Here is a 20,757-nt window from a genome sequence, read left to right as displayed (position 1 = left end):
TTTTCTTGTGTTTCTTCAGTTATTTCTGCACGTTTAATAAGTCCTTTGTTACCTATTCATTCATCTCCATTACAAGTGTCCTTTCAAGGCTTCTCGTGTGATGTCCCTGTAGATATCTGTGCACTGGCGGTTGGTGCAGCTTCACAGGCTCAGGCAGAAGAGCAGTAGGCTACACCAGTGCAGGGAGGTACGAGCATTTCTAGTTAGGTAGAGCAGACTGTGCCACGTTCCTTGCTCTAGGGCCAATGCCAGCCTCATTGGACCAATGCTTATGCTCACATTAATGTTCTGTGGCGTGCAATGTTTCTCCCTCCATTCAAATTTTCATCTAATCCCAGCTTGATCAGATGAGATCTGCAGCAGCTAAGTCATATTAGAAAAAATTAGGCCATCAATCCATTATTAAGCTGGAAAGTATTTCATATTCTGTGTCTGCCCTCGAGGTGTCTCAGAACATTGCACGGCTGATCTGTCCTAAGTATGAGAGGGCTGGGGTTTAGGTGCTAAAAGATGCATACGGATACTGAGGGAGTTACGGGGGTTTTATTTAAGCATTTGGTTTCCAGCCTTACAATTACCTAGAACCAAGGCCTCAGTGTTTTTGACTACAATCTTTATGGTTCCATTGATCAAGATGCTTTTGAAAAAAATTTCCTGATCTCTTTTATGCATGCAGTGCTACATCTAAGAAGTAGTACCAGTTCTGTAGTGTTGGGAAATTTTCCTGAGATATAGGTAAAGTTCCTTTACTTGTGTCCTAGCAAAGATTAGTATACACTTTTAGAAAATGTTACGTTTGTTGCATGTTCTGCTCTTGGTAATGTATTCTATCCAGCACTCTCTGAAAATTAAAAATCTATCCCCAATTTTTACTGTATAGCCCACACTCTGTTTTAACTGTGATGCTTGCCAAAATGACCATCTTTTGTGTATGCTTATTAATTTCCTTCATTAATCTTCTCTTTTCAAAGAAATTAGATCTTTATCCTGAGATCCTTCATGCAGTTGGTTTCACAGAATCACAGAACAGCCGATCTTGGATCTGTTGATCATCTAGTCCAACCCCATGCTCAAAGCAGGGGCAACTCCAGCAGATTGCTCAGGACCTTGTTAGTCAGGTTGTGAATACTTCCAAAGACAAAGACTCCACAATCTCTCTGGACAACTGGTTTCAATGTTCAATAACCTTATAGAGTTCTTAGCATCCAATGATAACTCTTTCAAAATATGTACAGTACAGGAAGTAAGACAGTGAAGCATCCAAAACCATCAGCAGATTGTCAGGACCTTGGCCTTAGTACCTAACTGGCTTTGGTGACTGTGATCCAGGCATTAGCAATATCTTTTCAAAGGCATGACTTAGTGTCAGAATAAAAAATTATTCTGGTTCTGACTTGGATGTTGTTCCGAGTGTTGAGAGGGGAGAAAGTACAGAGAGGATGGAATTTTCTTAGTTCAGGTCACTTACTGCATTCTTGAAATGCCACATTTGGATATCTGCCTTCTCGACTCATCACTGCCTCAACATGCCACATTGGATTTGGTGCAAGAAAGAGTTAATTTAAGGCAACTTGTAAAAGCTGCTGCAGATACTATGAGTCAAAGACAATTTTTTCCAATGGCATTGTGCTTTGAGCCAAAGCCCCAGAGGAACTGGCATGCCAGGAGTTGAAAAGAGATGCCTCTGTTCTGTGCAAACTCAACTTCCAAAGGCAGTGACTAGGGTAGAAAACCAATTTGAATATGAAATAGTTACCCAGAGGAAGTAAAGAGTAATGACTATATCCATGGCCAAAAAGAGGTGGAAGGCACTGGATGAGAAGCATGGCCTCTGTCTGTCCTTTCATATTACTGTTGCTGACTCCTTGCCCTGAGATGACGTGTGTTGGCACTCTTTAAACTGATGACTTGTTTATTTTTCGTTTGCTTTCAGTTGCTAGACTGACATTACAGACCATACTCTTAGACTGCTGTACTTCCTTTGTAAATTGCTTTAAGATGGTTTAGTGTGATAAGACAGTATAAAAATTGAAGTCATTATTACTATCTGTATCACCAGGGGAATTGGACAGTTGGCATTGATCTGCAAGAGACTAATTTCCATATTTTGTTATTACATTAACACATAGAATTCTTGTTTATGATTTCAAAGAAAGTTTTCCTAATCAAAAGGTCACCTTCCGTAGTGTGTAGTGCTTGAGGACATGGAAGGGCAGAAAATGTATGAACCCCGTCATGTTTCTAATCATGTTAGATTAGATATAAGGAAGAAATTTTTCACTCAGAGGGTGGTGAGGCACTGGAACAGGTTGTCCAGAGAAGTTGTAGGTGCCCCATCCCTGGCAGTGTTCAAGGCCAAGTTGGATGAGGCTTTGGGCAACCTGGTGTAGTGGAGGGTTTTCCTGCCTATGGCAGGGGGGCTGGAACTAGATGATCTTTGAGGTCCCTTCCAACCCAAACCATTCTATGATTCTATGATTCTATGATTCTATGATTCTATGTTTTATCTGATCTGACTTTTTAAATAGTAATATCCCAGTATTTTACATTGCATCCTATCAAGATCCCAGTAACTGCTTCACAGAACCACTTGTGGGTGAAATCTAGCAGTTGCTGAAGAGTATACTGATAACTTCTTGCTTTTGGGCAAATGTCGTAGAATCATAGAATGGTTTGGGTTGGAAGGGACCTCAAAGATCATCTATTTCCAACCCCCCAGCTGTGGGCAGGAACACCTGCCACTAGACCAGGTTGCTCAAAGCCCCATCCAAATATTTTGCACCCCTTTAAATTCCTGGCATTTATTTTAAAATTTTTAATTAAAATCATCATAAAAATTCTGTACTCATTGCTGTTTTGCAAGGAGAGAGATTGAATAAGGGCCTTATCTTGCTATGTTGAGTAACACTTTATGATGAGTTAAATTGTACCATTCATCCCAAAGCCACAGTATTGACAGCACAGAGGCTGCTGTGTTGCAGAATATTGTGGATATTGCTCTGTGCTATATTCTGGTTTCAGAATAGAACCTGAGAAATCAAAGAAGGGATTTTTAATAATTAAAAGCACTTACAGTCAGAACTGGAGGAGGTAAAAAGTTGAGTCTTTTTAAAAAGTGAACCAACCAACATGCCATTTTCTGAGATAATATCAATGTAGATCCAGTGCACTTTGTTGGTATTGGCCAGGCCACCTTGGGATAGCAAATGTATATACTGGGAATCGAGAGTCAGTAGAGGGTCGCAGGGCACTGCTCCCTGTACCTAGCTCAAAGCCATGGTGAAGACTAAAGAAAGTAAGTTCTGGTTTTCTTCCTAAGGTCAAGCTCTGCTTGATGCTTTGGTTCTCTGCTCGGTCCAAATACTTCTTTAGTGTTGGCTCAGCCTGTGCTGCCTTCCTCCTGTTTACTTATAGCATAGCAATGCCCAAAAGATGAAGTCAGAATTTCACTAGCAGAATCTGGGAAGTGTGGATTGTTTGATTTTTTTAAAATCTACAATCTGCATGGGACTGTGGTTCAACATTAGCATAATGGAAAAGATAAGTCACAAACTGGAAGTGATTGCCTGCAAAGACTATAGGCTCCTTATAGTTGGGCAAATGTCTTGTTATAGTTGGGCAAACATCTTTTTCAGGAATTGTTTAGATATAACTCATCATGTGAAGGGAGATCTCTGGCTCTGTTTTCTATTTTACTGTGATAGGTTACGGTTGAGAGCGATTTGGAAGACTGAGCAAAGTACAGGATGCTTGAAAATAGATGAGGATCTATTTATACACCTGGACCAATTCATAGGATCATAGAATGGTTTGGTTTGGAAAGGGCCTTAGAGATCATCTAGTTCCAACCCCCCTTGCCATGGGCAGGGATACCCTCCACTACACCAGGTTGCTCAAGGCCTCATCCATCCTGGCCTTGAACACTTCCAGGGATGGGGCATCCACAGCTTCTCTGGGCAATCTGTTCCAGTGCCTCACCACTCTCAGAGTGAAGAATTTCTTCCTTAGATCTAATCTAAATCTCTCCTCTTTCAGTTTAAAGCCATTGCCCCTTGTCCTGTCACTACATGCTCTTGTAGAAAGTCCCTCTCCAGCTTCCCTGTAGGCCTCCTTTAAGTACTAGAAGGCTGCTAGAAGGTCTCCCTGGAGCCTTCTCTTCTCCAGGCTGAACAGCCCCGACTCTCTCAGCCTGTCTTCATAGCAGAGGTGCTCCAGCCCTCGAATCATCTTCGTGGCCCTCCTCTGGACCTGCTCCAACAGGTCTATGTCCTCCTTGTGTTGGGGATTCCAGAGCTGAACACAGTATTTCAGGTGGGATCTGATGAGAGCAGAGTAGAGGGGCAGAATCACCTCCCTCAATCTGCTGGCCACACTGCTTTGGATGCAGCCCAGGTTGACTTTCTGGGCTAATTGTAGACTTATGTGGGATATCCTACTTCTGGGAGACCAGCTAGCACTCAAGAATAGCAACTGTTGTCTAAACCAGCACAAGATACCTATTTTACATGCCTAAATGTCTCACAAAGCATTCAAACAGTATATAAAATCAAAACCAATATATGAAATCAAAGAAAATAGAGGAGTGGAACATAGATCTCTGACAGTAAGGTGGTACCTAACTGATGAAAGAATATCCTCCCAGACTGAGGTATTTCAGGGCTGAGAATTTTTGATCTAGCAAATTAGCCTGTCAGAGTGAGAATATTGCATTAATGGAATGGATGATTTTTCTTTTTGACTTTTGCATCCAGGCCGTGCTTTGCTGAGACTTACTGACAAAAAGCTTGAACGAATGGGCATTGCCCAGGAAAGCCTGCGACAGCACATTCTGCAGCAAGTCCTTCAGCTGAAGGTGAGAGAAGAAGTCCGAAACCTCCAGCTGCTTACACAAGGTATGAAAAATAATTTTGATACAGACAGTTATTGAGATCAGGTAGGAGAAGTTTGCCTGAGGGCACAAAAGGTGACTTGACGTTCTCCCGCAAGAAATGATGCGTGAAAACGTCTCATAGATTCCACATGCTTTCCAAGTTGGGAGCAAAAGGTAAAATAATGCATAAATAAATAGAGATGTTCAGCTGCCTGTTTCGCATGATGAATAGGCTCCATCTACAGCTCGATGGTAGTCTCACTTAGCTGTCCGCTTACTGAGATGAAAATAATTACGTATAAAGGGCACGAGCGGTGAACATGCTGTCTTTACAGGCAGTGTACGTTTTGCATTAATTGTTTACTTTCAGTGTTAGATAAAAGAGTAATCTCTGTAACCTGTTTTATGGTAAGAGCTGTCAGTGGAAAATTACCTGTTAGACTCTGTTTTTTGCAGATGGCTGATTCCTTTTTCATGTTGGAGTAATTTTATTGACTTGAATAGAGTTGCTTCTAATTTATGCTGCTAAGGAAATGCAAAACTGGGCTCAATATGGAGATCTTGATTAGAAGACAGGGAAGAAGGAGTAACAAAAAAGCTCATACATATTTTCCAAATGAGGTTAAGATGTTTTATAATGACTTGTGTTATTAGCTCTCTATTAAGGCATTTTAACAGCTGTGGTAACACGGAAGAAAAGCAATCACTGTGGTAACAGCGTAAAGTAAAATTTAGACATCGTCTGGTACATATTTGCAATACTTTCCCGATGTTAAATGTTTGGTAGTCCAGTGAGATAGCATAAACCGCATACTTCTGTGGTGTTTTGGTTCAGTGCCCGTTATATGTCATATCATGTGAAAAAAATAGAGTTCTTCAGTACATGCAGTGTATTTTTAACAAAACGTCCTTCACACATGACATTGTGTTCCTGATTAAGCCTTGCTCACTGTGTTTGGGGAAAAACTCTCTGATTAGTTGAGTGAGCTGCATTTTATCTGAAAGAGCTGATGTCTCAACTGAATTGTTCCTTCAGGCTTGCTGTCATGTGGATTGTGATGAGGAGTGTTAAGGCTCCTTCATTTTGCCGTGACCTGTGAATATGACCTCACCTCATCTTGTGCCATGTTAAAAGCACCGCACATGATGAAGCGTCAGAGTCTTCCCCAGACGTTTAGAGCTCTTTCTTTTCCCTTCATCCATTCATCCTTTCATCCATCCTTCAGTGTTGGCCGAGTTCTCTCTTCCCCTACTTGCGAGTTTGCCAAACTGTGAAGTTCACCAACCATCACTGGTTTAGACCTGCTTACAGAAGTTGGGATTTTATTGATGTGGGACAATGAAGATCCACTAGCTATAAATTCACCACAGTCCAGATAGATTTCTTCATAAACCTGTATGTGGCATTGAGGACTGTGTTTCCAGGCTTCTCGTTTGTTGTTTCTCTCTGGTTCCCCTCTGGACACATCAGCTGGTGTATGAGTCATGATCAATCAGACAGTGGCGACTGCTATTTCAAGGAACTCAGGGCAGCATCCTTTGCTATTTAGTTCTTGCCCGTGCAGCTAAGGAGACAATTCTAGACTTTGTAAGAGGATGAATAAACACATGCTGGACTATGAAGGACAGGCTAGTGATAGACGTATGGGCGTGTGTTTAATGTAGTCTCTCTCTGCCATGTAGAGAGAACATTGTTACTTGGTCTGATCATTTAAAGGCATGCCATCTTATGCTTTATGAAAGTCAGCACAAGCTTATGAAAACTGGTGGTCTGCAGCTCCTGCTGTCTTCCCAACACTGGTGCTGGCCATTGCGCTGCCCTTCAGCTCCACTCCATCCTTTTTAAATAGAGCTATGGGGCAGCAGAACAGTCCATAAAACATTCCTCTGTGCAGCAGAGCTGTGTTAATTGTGTGATCCCAGAGCAGGGGTCAGTGAGTGATAGGATGATAGCAGTGTTCCTATCCCTTAGCACCTCATTTACACCAAGTTGGAGTCTATCTGTTGAAAGTGCTTGTTTGCAAGTAGCACAGTTAAGATATAATTTCTCAACTACGATGCAGTCTGTAGAGCTGTATGTCAGTTGTTCTCTGAAACGGATTCTGTCCCCTTGCCCAGTTTCTTCAAACTGTGCCCACACATATTCTTATTATGGTTTAAATGTTCCTAATCCACATTGTAACTGGAGTAGCTTTCTGTAAGTGCTTCTCTGTTCTGGAGAACATTTGGAGAACATTTTTTCTCTGAAAAGTAAAACATTTGCATGCCAGCAGTTTCTACCTTTTGGAAATTCCACTTGCAAAAATGCAGGTCACAGTGTAGCTATTGCTGCACTGTCCTTTGCTGCCCTCCAAAACGTCCTCTGAAAAGAGGGCGAGAAAAGCCCTCTTGTCTCTCAGTGCATAGCTCAGGAGATCATTAGGTGAAAGAAGCCATTAAAACCCCTTTCTGAATTCATTTAGCAGACAAGCAGGGTTGCAAGCAGTGAGGTCCTAATTCAGAGCCCTCTGATGTCAGTGAAATGAAGTCCACTGACTTTAGTTCATAGCCCGACTGAAGCTGGAGGAAACAAGGGAAGTTTTTAAAAAGCATTATGTAATACTTACATGATATTTTAAATGTTTTTCTGTTCTGTTGTCCGCAGACAAAGTTAACCTAATTTTAAAAACTCAGTAGAGAACTAGCATTCTTTTCTTCTCCTGTTTCAGAAAATGACTTAAAACTGTTTCATTCTTCATTCAGGACACACCATCTGGTCTGTTCTGGGGATCTTAAAGCCAGAATAGTATGTGATTGTGTAATTGAAGACTTGTCTTGAGTTTTAGGAAGACTTTTCTTTGGAGTAAGAACTACCTGATTGAGACTATTATGAGCAGAAACACTATTCCAACCTCTGCTAGGATAGAAGGGCACAGGCCCAACTACTGATCTGTGCTTTTTTTCCCAGACTTAGTGATGTTGAGGAACTAATTTGACGAAATATCTTCCAATGTCTCTTGGGGAGAGCCATGCACTGTTGGAAACACCATTATTGTACTGTTACCACTGTAAGCCTGAGTTGAAAGATCGTTTATAAAAAAAAGCCTTACATAACTACACAGAGAAGAAGTTATTTTGAGATTTTTCAATGTGAGCCCTGCTTTTGGCTAGCATAGAGGAGATTGTCCTCAAAGTGGTAGAACAGCGCTGTGTGTGATTCTGAGCAAAGTATCCATAGACAGCAATCTGCTAATAGGGCTGAGCTTAAGAAGCGTTTTTGGATTTGCATTAAACGATACCTGCATTTAAGATGAGGCTGGGCCCCCTCCTAAGCTTCTCTGTGAGTTTTGTGTAGGGCAAAGTGCTACTTGAATATACTGCCAGGCCACATAATGTGCCAAATTTTCTTCAAAAAAAATATTTCTCCTGCTAGCAAAATGTGTTAGAATAAGGCTTTATGCTTCATTGAAAATCATCACAGCTGTTGATACCTGTTGAAATTATTTCTTCAGTAAATTTTCTGCTCCTCCTGCACTGGTGCTCAGCTACTGAAAAACATATGTGCCTGGTGATAACCACAATAAGATTGATATTTTCCTTCCTTTCTTTTCTAAAATAGTTCCATTCAAAAGTTGTTATAATACCCTACCACTGTACCTTCTTCCAGGAGGGGAACTAGAAGATCTTCAAAGATGCATCTCATCATCTGAGGAAAGATGAAGTAAAAGCCATGTATTCTAGGGTTTTAGAGGAACCTTGTAACTAAAACATTGCCTTCAGGGTCCGTGTGGTGAGTAAACCAGGACCAGGAAGCCCCCCCAGCCGACACATGTTGTAAGGATTTTACAGCATTATCAGCCTCTTAATACTAGAGTAAAGGCAGGCGTGATCAAAATTTGAGCTGTTTGGCACTGAACCCTCCCAGGCTGTTAGAAACATAATGCTATTTCCTGTTTACCTTACCTTCTTCTTCCTTGTGAATGTTGAAGGTGGGAGGAACCTGAGCACTGGCATTCCACCGTGCATCACCGCGTCTGAGGAGATGTGATGTTATTCTCCATAATAAAAGCCTCGAAGTACTAGACTCACTTCCATCTTCTGAATTCCCACATATGAAGACCTTCCTTGCTGTGATGGCTCCAGTACACAGCACAAATGACTGGGAATTACACACCTGCCTGAAAAGTGACTTGAGCAGTCAGAGAATTTGACAACATGCAACCTTGAGAAGCGCAGAACTGGAAGGTCGTGTGGAGTTAAGAGAAGATGATTGCGGTTTGCTATCCTCCTGCTGCGTAGGCTTTATGGATACAGTAGTATCCAAGCTGCCATTGCCTACTGTCTTTCATGTCCCTTGAAGAAGTGTTGCTTCAGATCAGCACGTTTCTTTGTCAGCCCTGTAAAGAAGTCAGAACAACTGAAGTTTGTGATAGAAGGTCATCCTGTTACACTTCCAAGATGTACTGTTTTCTTTCCTGGGTACGTTCTGGACTCAAGGTTTTGGCACCCAAGGAATGATGAGTTCCTTCCGCCAGAAATACTCTTTTCCTTGTCGGTAACAAACAGCAGATGTTGCCTCTGCGAGCGCTCCAGGTAGGCAGTGCGTTCGCCTTCCCAGGCAGCTGGAGGGGGAAGTGTGTAACTCTTGAGGAATCTCCGTTTCATGTCCCTGTGGTGGTGTTCAGAGGCGTGCAGCATTTGAAACGTTGACGGTCCTCTTACCAGACACCCATTTCTTTTGTTTTCAATATCTTGACCTCACCTTTTTCTTTTCCCTAACCCTGAAGTTTCCAGCTAGTCAGGAAGGGCCTTTATTCTTACAGCACAAATCACTATGCAAATGTTTCTTGCATATGCTGCTTACATGGCATCTATCCAAGGCATAGAAAAAAACACTTGATATTTCAGAAGAGCTCCAGCAAACTTAATTCCCAGCTGATTTCCTTTGCTCTGTGCTCCTGTTATGCTCCAAAATCTCTGAAAGACCTTGTGAGTTGAACACAAAGTATAGCATGGAAACACTGTCAGAAGTTACCCTGTAGTAGTAGTTTATCCCTTATCATCCCATCAAAACTGTGTTCCAGGACTCAACATGCTAAATTGCCTGATTATAGGTAAAGAAATCTTAACCACCTTCTCGATGTGAGTTTATTTTCACTGTGTGTCCGTATCCCTTTTATTCCTTTCCATTGTATGTCTTTTTTTCCTGTACCACTGTAGGAATCATAGCACTTGTACTTAACACTGCTCTTCCAAGACTGTAAAATGACTTTGCTACCATCCATTAGAGTGCAAAAGAGCAGTCTTTATTGTATTTTTCCCACTTCCAGTCAAGGACATTTTCAGCACTTACAGAGGACATAGGCTCTGGAGTCAGAAGCTGTGGTTGTTCCTGAGAGATTTTTCAGACTTTAGGCACTGCTAAGACTTCTGAAAATCTTTTTTTTTCAGGTTACAAGTATGTACTGAGGGGTTCTCTATAGTTTTCATTTGTTTTAGCTGAAGCAGAATATCGTATGTGGAGTGTCTATCTGAGCACAGATAAAATGTTTAAAGTACACGCATCAGTGACGATAAATACCAAATCCCATCTAAGGCATCGGTTATTTGAATTTCATGTGGCTGGTTTCTAACCTGAAGAATATACTTTGCAGTGGAATCAATGGTCCCTGGTAGACCGTTGAATTACTATTGTTCTGTTAGTTACCTTTTAGCTATTGCTGTGATGCAAATACATATTCATATCAAATAACCGAGTGATTCAGCTGACAGGTAAAATAAGTTCCAATACACTGGACAATACATTTTTATGCACTCTGGGTAGGTTTAGCACAGAATTGTCCTTCAGCATGGGTAGTATATTACTTTTGAGTATGGATAAGGAAACACGTATGCAACTATGAAATTTGTATTGATGAACTTCTACAGCAAGATTTTGGCTATATAATATTATGATGTGTTTGCATTTTTATGTGTTTCCATAAATAATATTGCAACTGAGTCTACTGGGAATGTAGTATCAGCTGTTTTGTATGATTGCAAGGACGTGATTGCAGTTGTCTGGTTTTCTTATTATTTTATTAATGTTGATTTCTTTTCATTCCTGCTTTTCAAATTTCTCAGGAGCCAGACTGCTGGAAAATTTGATCTTGAAACTTTAGTCCTTCTAGCAAGTGCATGCCCAAAACTGTTTTACATGTTTGATGAATAGATATTATACATATACACACGCACACACAGAGAAACATATATATGTACGTATTTCACCACTTATGTGTAAATTGGAAAGAGAAAAAACAATTTTGCTCAAAGTTTAAGAAAAAACAGTAAAAATATTGGTGTTTGTGCTGCAGACAGTCATGAAAGACTTTCAACTAAATAGGAAAGTTTTGAGCAGTCAGAGGCTGTGATTTAACAACAGCTGTTTGTGATCAGTGCCAGCAGAAATCACTTGTTTTCACCCAGCCGAAAGAACAGGCTGGTAAAAGGGATTCCAGGAATAGGTACAGTCTTTCGCACAGGGTTTAAATAAATCAAATCTACATATTGTGAGATGGTGCCATTTACAATGTAACATATTTGTCATTTCTAATGAGATTTTTCCAGAAATCAGACATAGGATAAAATTAGGGTTGATAGTTGTTTTAGAAAAGGATTGAGGAAATGGGAGCCCTGACTATTCTTTGAACTCCTTAGAAAGTACATAGACATTTTCACTGCTGGGCTTCTGGTTCAAAACTTGACTGTCTTCATCAACCAACTCTTTTATGGTCAAACTGAGTGGATAGCGTTGGAAATAAGATGAGAAATGCCGTTCTCTGTTGGATCCAGTATCCCTCTGTCCCAGCACTCTGCCTCTGACAGTAGCAGATGCTGTTTAGATAGAGCCCAGAACCCTGGCTCCTCTCTGTGGTCCCATCCCCTTGGGCTCCCCAGCATCCAGAATTGCTACATTAGGAAGAGTACTTCTCTGCCTGATTCTTTTATTATCTGTTGAGTATCTGTCTGTCTCTGTCATGAAACAAGTTGTTCACAAGTTTTTTACAAACTAGAATATAGTCACTGGCAGCCTCAGTGTTGCCGAAAACGCCAAAGCCTGACTTGGCATGCCTTCAGTTCCCTATCTTCTGCCTTCCTCAGAGACTCTAAGCAATCCTACTATCGTGTGCATGCAGTAGTAGCTACACATTCTCTGTGTTTCATATACACCAGTCACTCCTCAGCCACATCAGATGAATTGTGCCTGTTGCTCTCCATTGATTATTACAGCAGCTCAGGATGGCTGCCAGATCTATTTGTCTACATGGTAGAAGACTAAACTTAGGTGAGATCAATTCCCGCTTGCTGTGCCTGGATGTAAACTCCTACACTGCATAAAGTTGGTCAGAAAGCTGGATGAATTGCCCTTTTCACTCAGATGAGGTTTGGTAACACCATCTTTCTGATTTTATGAAACTGGTGTTGCTGACACCTGCATGAATACGTTCTGTTTGCAAAGTGTTGCACCGTATTGGCACTTTTAACAAACACAAAAACCTTTTTGAAAATGTAAATGAGGTTTTGCTGTTTTGAATCCCCGAAGGTGAACGTTGCCAAATAGTTCAAAAGCATTTTTCTTCCTGTTGTTACTAGCATTTATGGCCTGTGCAATAAAGATTTATAATTCCTGGAAAGATTCAAGGGAGGTGAGAGAAAAACCTCTCTTTTTTATGCCTTTGTAAAGTTGCTTTTCTAAGTTGTGTAAAAAGAACCTGTTTTATTTAAAGCTTCTCTTTTTTCATTCACATTCTTTAAAAGCCTTTCTGTAATGTAATGTTAAAAATGAATGTGGTTCTGTTCAAATAAAAGTTTACTCTTAATGGCTTTTCTGCTTCATATGATAGAGCACCTTCATTTACTTAGTCATACATAGGCTGTCAGCAGTGGTATGAAGGGTTCCTTTATTACTTAGCAGTATGCAGATCTCTGGCATCTTCCACAAAAGAAAGGGTGGGTTTTTTAAACTCTTTATTTGACTTGATCATAAAACATGGGTACTAGCCCAGTGTTTTATGACATGCTCAAGTATAATGAATAATTTTAACTATGCTGATTCCCCCTTAAGATCAATATTATAGAGTTTTCCCAGTCACCATTTGAATGGATTTTAATTGAAATTGATTCCCTATAAAATAATAAATTGAAGTGTATTAACAATGATCTTGTGGTCCTTGACGTTAAGGAGTTCTGAATTCTAACAAAATTCTGAAGTTTTCAAAAAATACCTGATTCGCCTCTACACAGCCTAAGTACTCCTAAAACTCCTGTAATTTTTTTATTTAAGTGCTAATTCCAGCAGATGACAGTAAATACACCAGCCTCAATTTGCAATATGAATGTGAATAGCAATGTGGCAGGGAATTGTTTTGTTTTAAAATGTATTTTTCTGTTTGTAGTTCAGCTATTGTTGTGTTGTATGATCCTAAAATTTAATTATATACTCTTACGCATAGTGTCACTTTCAAATTTTTTATCAGTAAAAATACCTCCCAGTCACCTGACTTATTAAAAGTTAACTGTATGAAAAAAGGACACATTGAGCAGATCTGCAGTGAGTAGCTCTAAGAACTTCAGTGTTTTTCCAAAGTTACCACTTGTAAGAGCATTGAGCCAGACTTTGACTGTTTTTCTCAGTGTCAGAGTGATGAGTTTTAGGCAGTGTGTACACGGCAATACCACACAGTTCTGCAGCTCCTCAATCATACTGAGGTTTAATCCACATCCTAGAGCTTATTCTCAGTTGTGCTTATCCACATAGTTGGGAAAGTAGTTGGTTTACATACATTTGGCTTGTCCAGTGAGTTCCACCTGAAGACAACCTGATTAGAAAATAGCCAGACTCAGGTATGTGCACATCATTTTATATCCAGACAGCCTGGTGTAAAGTGTCAGGACTCTGACTTGGCATGCTTATTCACCTGTACAAGAGGGCCGGAGCTCTTATCCTCAGGAACTGTAGGGATAAGCAAGTTAGAGACTTCTGTATGTGAACAAAAATGCATGTCAAAGTTCCCCTTCAAGCTTGAGTGCAGTCTGAAAACATATACATTGACACGGTCTTAGAGTTTTGACTCCTCTCCACTAGAAATAGGTTTCAGATCTTCCCAGTCAGTTCGTCTGGGACATCCAGCTGTCAGCAGCTGGCATTTGATGATGTGAGATGGAGTTGAACCAACTCCAACACCTGGAGTAATTTTGCCATATTCTTTCATTCTTAACTGAGACCAGTTGGGAGGGTTACTGTCGGTAATGTCAGCGGGCAGACTCTGAAGTTCAGTTCTAATTTTTTTGTATCGAGAGCGCACTGTTGTGTAGGACTTTCTGGAGCAGGGTTTTGAAAGAAAGAACTGAAAGAAAAAAAGGTCTCACACAGCAAAAAGAGGAGGTTCTTACTAACTCATTATGCCTTTGTCCAGGGAGCAGTAACGCAAAGCTTCCGTTGTTAAAATTTACTCTCCAGAGTCCTCCAGAGTATGGTTTTTGTTTTCTGTCCTCTTCGGCGTATGTCAGAGGTAGAGATGGAGAGGGGATGATAATCATGTTTCCTTCTTTCTTTCAAGTGTTAGGTCATTCCAGTCTTCTTGAGAAATAAAGAGGAAAGTCTTTCTTACTCTATTTCTTTTTATCTTTCATTCCTTTAAGAACTCCGGAGTAACTGAGGATTGTTGTTAAAGTTGAGCCAAGAGATTAGTATCTCCTGCTCTAGTTTTCTTTTGTTGATTTTCCTTTAGCCTGAGTGTTTAAAGGACTGATTAGACTACAGTTGTCTGGTGAGGAATTTCTTCAGCTTGTTCCAGAGAGTGTAGCTATGTGAAACACTTTTCAGCCGTTCCTTGTGATTTTCTGTCATAAGGTGCCAAGGTGGTCTGGCCTTATTTAAAGAATCTTGGGTGCTGGAAGGAGCAATCAGCATCATCTTAGACAGCGGACCGGCTTTTAAGAGTGTCAGACAATTAAGGATGCAGATAGACCTTTGAAAATTCCCTACGCTGATCACTCCCACGATGTCACAGCAGTTGTAATTCTCGGTCCAAAAGACTTTAAAGACTTTGAAGCAAACAAACTATATTTCAGATGAAAGGAGCAGGAAAGAGGAAGGGAGGGACAGTCCTACCTCTAAAGCTCCACTGACAAATCAGTTGTCACCTGTGTAGTTTCTGAATGCTTCTTTCTCTAGACTCAAGAATTGCTTTAATGTGTCCAGCAGTGCAGCTGCCATCCATTCCGTTACAGCTGTTGACTGTGACACTAACTACTGATATTGTTGACTTTTGTAGATCTCTACTTAAACCTGGAGCATGGTTTTTTGAGGGTCATAGAAAAGCAGCCAGCCCTTACAGCCCATCAAGGTAACAAATGTCTTTTTGCTGGGATGTATCTTCTTAAAATGAGACATCTATGAACTTTTTTTTGGTCTTTTTCTAGAAATGCTTCTTTTAGGTGTAGAGTTTTTTCCAGCTATAGTTGTGAAAATAGTGTTTTATTTTCTTCTAATCCTAATAAGCTCTTTTCAGAGTGAATTACTGTTTATTGAGATTTGCTTGCTAGAATTGTTTGTTGATAAATTCTCTTTCGCCCTTCCTAAATCTCAGCTGCTGTGATAAGAACTAAAATGTGTGACCATTGCTTTGTCAGCAACTCATGTTTTCCTTTTTCATACTGTTACTGCTATTCTTGAGATGTCTTTGATTCGCTCTAGTAATGAGACCTGTCACTGTGGGAATTTTACTGAACTTCTACATGACTTATCTGATTACATGATAATTCTGGTAAAAGAATATATGCTTTACTGCTTTCTTCAGTGTTTTCTCTTGATCCAGATGATCAGAACCCAGGGTATTTAGATGAGGAACGTAAACATATGCTGGGATGGGAAGAGAGGAATCCTTTTATCAAGGATATCTCTAAGAATTGGAAGCACCTAAAACTAATGCCTTCTTTAAATTTCTGCTGCTTATAATTAATTTGGATAGAGTGTTTGTGAAAGTCTTTAGCTGACTTAAAACTTGATCCATACTCTTCATGCATGCATCGTGTAACAATTCTAGCACAGTGAGCAAACAGCAAGAGTAGCTACTCTACTAAGAAGAATGTAAATTTACGTCTACCACCAGCTATGGGTTGGTTTTATCCCAATTATCTCCCTTTGCAAATCTGAGACCTCAACTTTGCTCTTGGTTCTGTGAGGGCAAATGAAGGAGTAATGCTCCATTGATTTCAGCGAAATGTGAAACTAGTTAAAATGAGAACAGGATCAACCCCATTTTTCCTCTATAGCATGAGACTATAAAGCCCATTCAAATCAATGAAGGGTACCAATGACTTTGCTGACCTTTGGATCAAATCCATAAACCTTTTTGGTAACTTAATTAAAACCACAAATACAGAAACATAAGTGTTGTGTTCTCAAACCCAACATAGGTTTTTCTAAAATTGAAAAATATGAACCCTTGCCAATTTAGTTGTATCAAAAATACAATTTTGATATTTTATTCTCTTTAGAACTTTTGTCTTAACTATATAAGGCTATTTTTCACTTGGTCTCAAAAGGTCTTTTGGTGATGTGCACTGCCTATGTTATTTGCAATCCTAATTTCGTAATCACTGTTGAAAATGAAACCCACAAATGCGCTTTTATCTTACTCTTTTTATTCGTGTTCTTTACTAAAATGGCATAATCAAAGGTAAAAACAACTATACTGTCTTTTAGCTTGAGCAGTTTGAAGTGTCTGTGTTGCATCTTACATTAGCTAGCTAAAAGTTAGGTGTCTGGTTGAACTCATTGCTTGTGTTCCTCAAATAATCAATGAATAACAACAGCCACCTCCAGAGATAATCTGTGCCCTTCTAAAACAGATGCCCACGATAGCTGCAATGCATTGCCCTCTGGAGGTTCCTGCCTCTGTCAGCTGGAGAACTTGCCATCTAATTTGGGATACCTAAAATTAAACAGAGGAAAAGTAGGCAGTAGTTCTTCCCAGTTTTTGCTTTTCAGCATGAAACATATAACAAGTGATGTTACCTGCTTTTAATTTGCCACCGATCGTCCACTACCTTAATATATTAATTTTATTGTCTTTATCTATACCTGTTAGCAACATTTGATTAGCCTATGCCCTTAAATTGCTTTTTTTTTTTTTGCTACAGTTCATAACATAATCGTTCATATTTTATTACTTTCTAGGAACATTTTTTTAATTGAGCTAACTAGTGCTTCACTGGTAGTAGAACTAAAGCACCAACCAGAAAGGCTGAAATTAATGACTTACAAGTTCTGGGTTAAGGGGTTTTGGAGTTGTTTCCTTACTTGTAATTTAAATGGTCCTTTAGTCTGAAGCAGACAAGGTCTCATTTTATATATTGTTTTGGGATAGGGTTGTAACTTACCTGTGCTTTGGCAATTTTTCTTGGACATGAATGCTTTAATAACTGCAGTTAGATCCTAGTCCTCTGAGTTCTTCCTTTCATCTGAATGTGTTTGAGCCTGATACAAATATTAAAAAAATATTGTTGTTGTTGCTGTTATTATTATTATTATTACTATTATTATTATTATTTTATGATTGTGGCTTTTGTTGCCTCTGTGGAGCTGGGTCCAGCCTTACACAGGAAGGCCAGGACAGGCTGAGAGCCTCAGATGAGGTACTCATTGGGAACTGAACTTTTCCTTTATAATTCAGAAAACTTACTGAAAACTTCTTTCCTTTCATATACTTAGTACATGGAATGAAGGTACAAGTGAAGGTACACGGAATGAAGGTACCATGAACTGCATAGTTTCAATTAAATGGAAAATCTGTCAAAAAATGACTTGAAATAACACAGAAGAGCGACTGAAAAAACTACATCTTTTCTTTGGGCTTTCTGTGTCTCCCTTAAAGCTCTCTCGCATTATCATGCAGCTCGTTTGTTTTATTGAATGCTAAAGCCTTTTACCATCTGCCAAAGGTTTTATTTTGGGGTTTCCTCTTCTGTGGGAGGGTGGTTTCCTCCTTCCCTTCGTGTTGGTTTCATTGCTATCTTTAGGACTCAGAGCCTGCTGGAGACCTTCCTGTCTCCCGTTTAGTGCAGTCTCCTCCTTCCTTGCTGCAAGTTCCTGCTCTCGGGGCAAAGAAGAAAGCGAGAACTGAAGCTGCCTTTTGAGCTGCCTGGCTGATGCAGACGGCTTTTGTGTTCGACGCAGGGGTCAGTTCCTGGAGCGCAGGGCTGCGTGTGCTCCGTGGAAACGCTCACCGGAGTGGGTGTTCTTAGGAACGGTTCCTGTGTGAAGGTGCGCCCAGCTGCCCAGTGCTTTGGCTGCAGAGTGCAATAGGCTTCTGGAAAAGGGTGCTGTGACCTGTAGCCTTTACTCTAAAAGCAGTTTACTCCTCTCTTGTTTCCAGTCTTTTACCTCAGCACATTAATGCAACCTGTTCTGCCACTGTTAAGACATCTGTAGCCGTAGCCCTCTTGTTTCTTCCTTTTATGGGAACTTTTAGATGTTCATTTTTTCTATGAACATATCGATTTCCTCCCTCTACCTTCCTTGTACTATAGAGAAAAAGAAGTGAAATTGGAGGTGTTATATTCGCAGAGGGATAGAATTGCATCGTTTTTTTTTCCCCTGAGAGCAAAATAAACTGGATGCCAGTCTGGGTTTTCCAGCATAGTTCTCAAGGATGCAGGAAATACAGCTGCAGTGGGATGCAAGTATCCAGGTGCCGAGCCATGAACACAGCAGGAGGCAGCAGCAAGCCCCGGTCAGGCACCGCTATTTAAATCTCTGCTATGGAGCTCTTCAGGTAGCTGCCATCGTCTCTTCTCGAAGTAGGTGCTACGTGGGGCAGACAAAGGGCCCTGCCTTTTCCCTTCAGCCTCTGCCTGCTGGGAGCGAGCACAGTCTCTGTTGGAGGAGCGTGCAGTCCTGTTACTGCCTGTCCTAATCTGCTGTAAAGCTGAGCCTGTGACCGGAGACAGTCTGAACGTGGAGGGCACAGGCACAGGGAGCTGCGCTGGCTGTCAGGTCACCTCTCGAGAGCTCTGCCAGGATCCATATCAACCGCATTATGCCTCTGCTGAGTGCATTTCTGGCCCACCTTTTTAGGTTTTTGTTTGGTTTTTTTTTTTTAAAATCACTGGCATTACACCAAACAGCATATCAGGTAGTAATAGGAATGTAATATTATTTTATTCGTGATTAGCTCATCTCTTGGACTCTGAGATGTTCTAATCTCTATCCTTCCGTCATCACCCATCTCCCTTTGAAGCTCCATCCTTCTTTGGTTTATTTACTCTACTCCTGTAATTGAGAACTTTATTGTTGATCACCATGAAAAATTGTCAGTGCTTAAAAGTAAATGATCCATCTTCCATCCCTACAGTGCATCCAGTTTTTATGACTATAGGAATCTCATGAAAGGTTGAAATGGGAACAAGGAGGTTGAGAGTGTCCCAGGGTGTTACCTAAATATCTGATCTAGAGAGGAAAAGGGATGCTGGGATTGCTGTTCAGGAAAGTGCCAGTAAAACTGCCCATTTCTTAGCACTGCATATTTTAATGACATTCAATTCCAAACTCCAAGTACAGCATTGGACGGAGAGGTCACTGGTGCCCATTTCTAACAGCAGAATAGTGCAACATAACACAACAGCCTGAGATGACATTTTCCTGAAAAATAAGACAGCTATGTGAAAAAATTTCAAGCAAGACACACACATATCTCTTCATTTAGAAAGCAAGGCATTGTACTTCTGAATAAACAGTTTTCCATGTTCTCCCCGTCACAGAGATGGACACACATACACACACACTTAATTGGATGAAAATGTAAACAGTAAATTAAGATATGATTAAAAATTAAACAGCCACTGCAGAAACCCTCAATAGTAAGTGCTTATTAACTTACATATAACAGCATGCTGGTGTGATAGCTTCAAATTGGCTGCTGAAACTGATTTGCAGCAAATAAGGCCAGCTTTCTAAAAGGCTATTTCTGGGTTTCAGTAATCAGACCCTCAGCTCTAATTGCTTGTTTTGTTCCTTCTCAATTTTTGCCAGACCTTTTAAGTAACTGATAATATGCATGACTTCCTTGAACTATAGTGGGTAATATGCTTAATCCTTCACCTCTGGTGCTTAGCAAGAATGAGACAGTATGAATCTGACCCAGCTTTGTCCTGTCTCATGCATTGCAGGACACCTACGATCTGCCCCTCATCTCCATCCCCTTTTTCTGCAGGGCTTTACTAGAACCTCTGTCCATTCTGTGACCCACCTTGCTGGTTGTTTGTTTATGAGCTGTATGGTAAGCTGAAGGGCAAAGCTGATTTATACGTATTCACCTGCCCATCCGAGCGCTGCATCCACACATGCACAACTGTGATCTGCAGACCAGCTCCATCTGGCACTGCGTGGCAGAGACTGCAGTTTCTGGAAAGGGTACCCCCCAGCTCCGTGGTTCCTTTCCATCCCCTCTCATAACATTTATGCCCTACTCTCTTGTGTGACCTGCGTATGGAGGCCTGTGTATCAGAGGATAAGATGTTTGGCCATCTTGCTTCAGAGTCAGTGTGGTTTTGCCCTAAAGCAAGTCATCCTCAGTAGAACTGTTACAGCCTGGATTGAATACCAGCAGCTCAGTGTTAGCTTTAAACATTTAGGGGGAAATTAAGGTTAAAGACCTCTCAAAATTGGGGCTAATCTGGCAGGGCTGAGCAAAGTGTGGTCTTTTCCAGTGAGCTATGTCTTCTTGGATGTTTGCTTTTCAGGTGAGTTAGATAATAGTGTATGTGACTAGTGTACGGCACAGAGGAGCTTTTGCATACTTGTTTCCTGCCTTCATATAGCCAAAACTGAGTGCTGCTCGTTCCAGAAAGCAGCTGAGCTTTGT

The 20,757-nt window shown here is 40.7% G+C and overlaps 1 protein-coding gene across 1 annotated transcript in view; it reads left to right on the top strand.

Annotated features, from left to right (window-relative positions):
- The window catches only part of SAMD12 (sterile alpha motif domain containing 12), a 104,112-nt gene that overhangs the window by 70,592 nt on the left and 12,763 nt on the right, over positions 1-20,757 (top strand). Inside the window, exons 4-5 of the mRNA XM_086609335.1 lie at positions 4,752-4,892; positions 15,166-15,237. Coding sequence (XP_086465461.1) covers positions 4,752-4,892; positions 15,166-15,237 — 213 coding nt within the window. The remainder of the gene's footprint in view (positions 1-4,751; positions 4,893-15,165; positions 15,238-20,757) is intronic.

Source organism: Tauraco erythrolophus, chromosome 3, assembly GCF_009769465.1.
Source record: "Tauraco erythrolophus isolate bTauEry1 chromosome 3, bTauEry1.pri, whole genome shotgun sequence".
Taxonomy (NCBI): domain Eukaryota; kingdom Metazoa; phylum Chordata; class Aves; order Musophagiformes; family Musophagidae; genus Tauraco; species Tauraco erythrolophus.
Note: the sequence above shows the minus strand (reverse complement) of the source record. Positions and strands in the feature narration are given on the sequence as shown.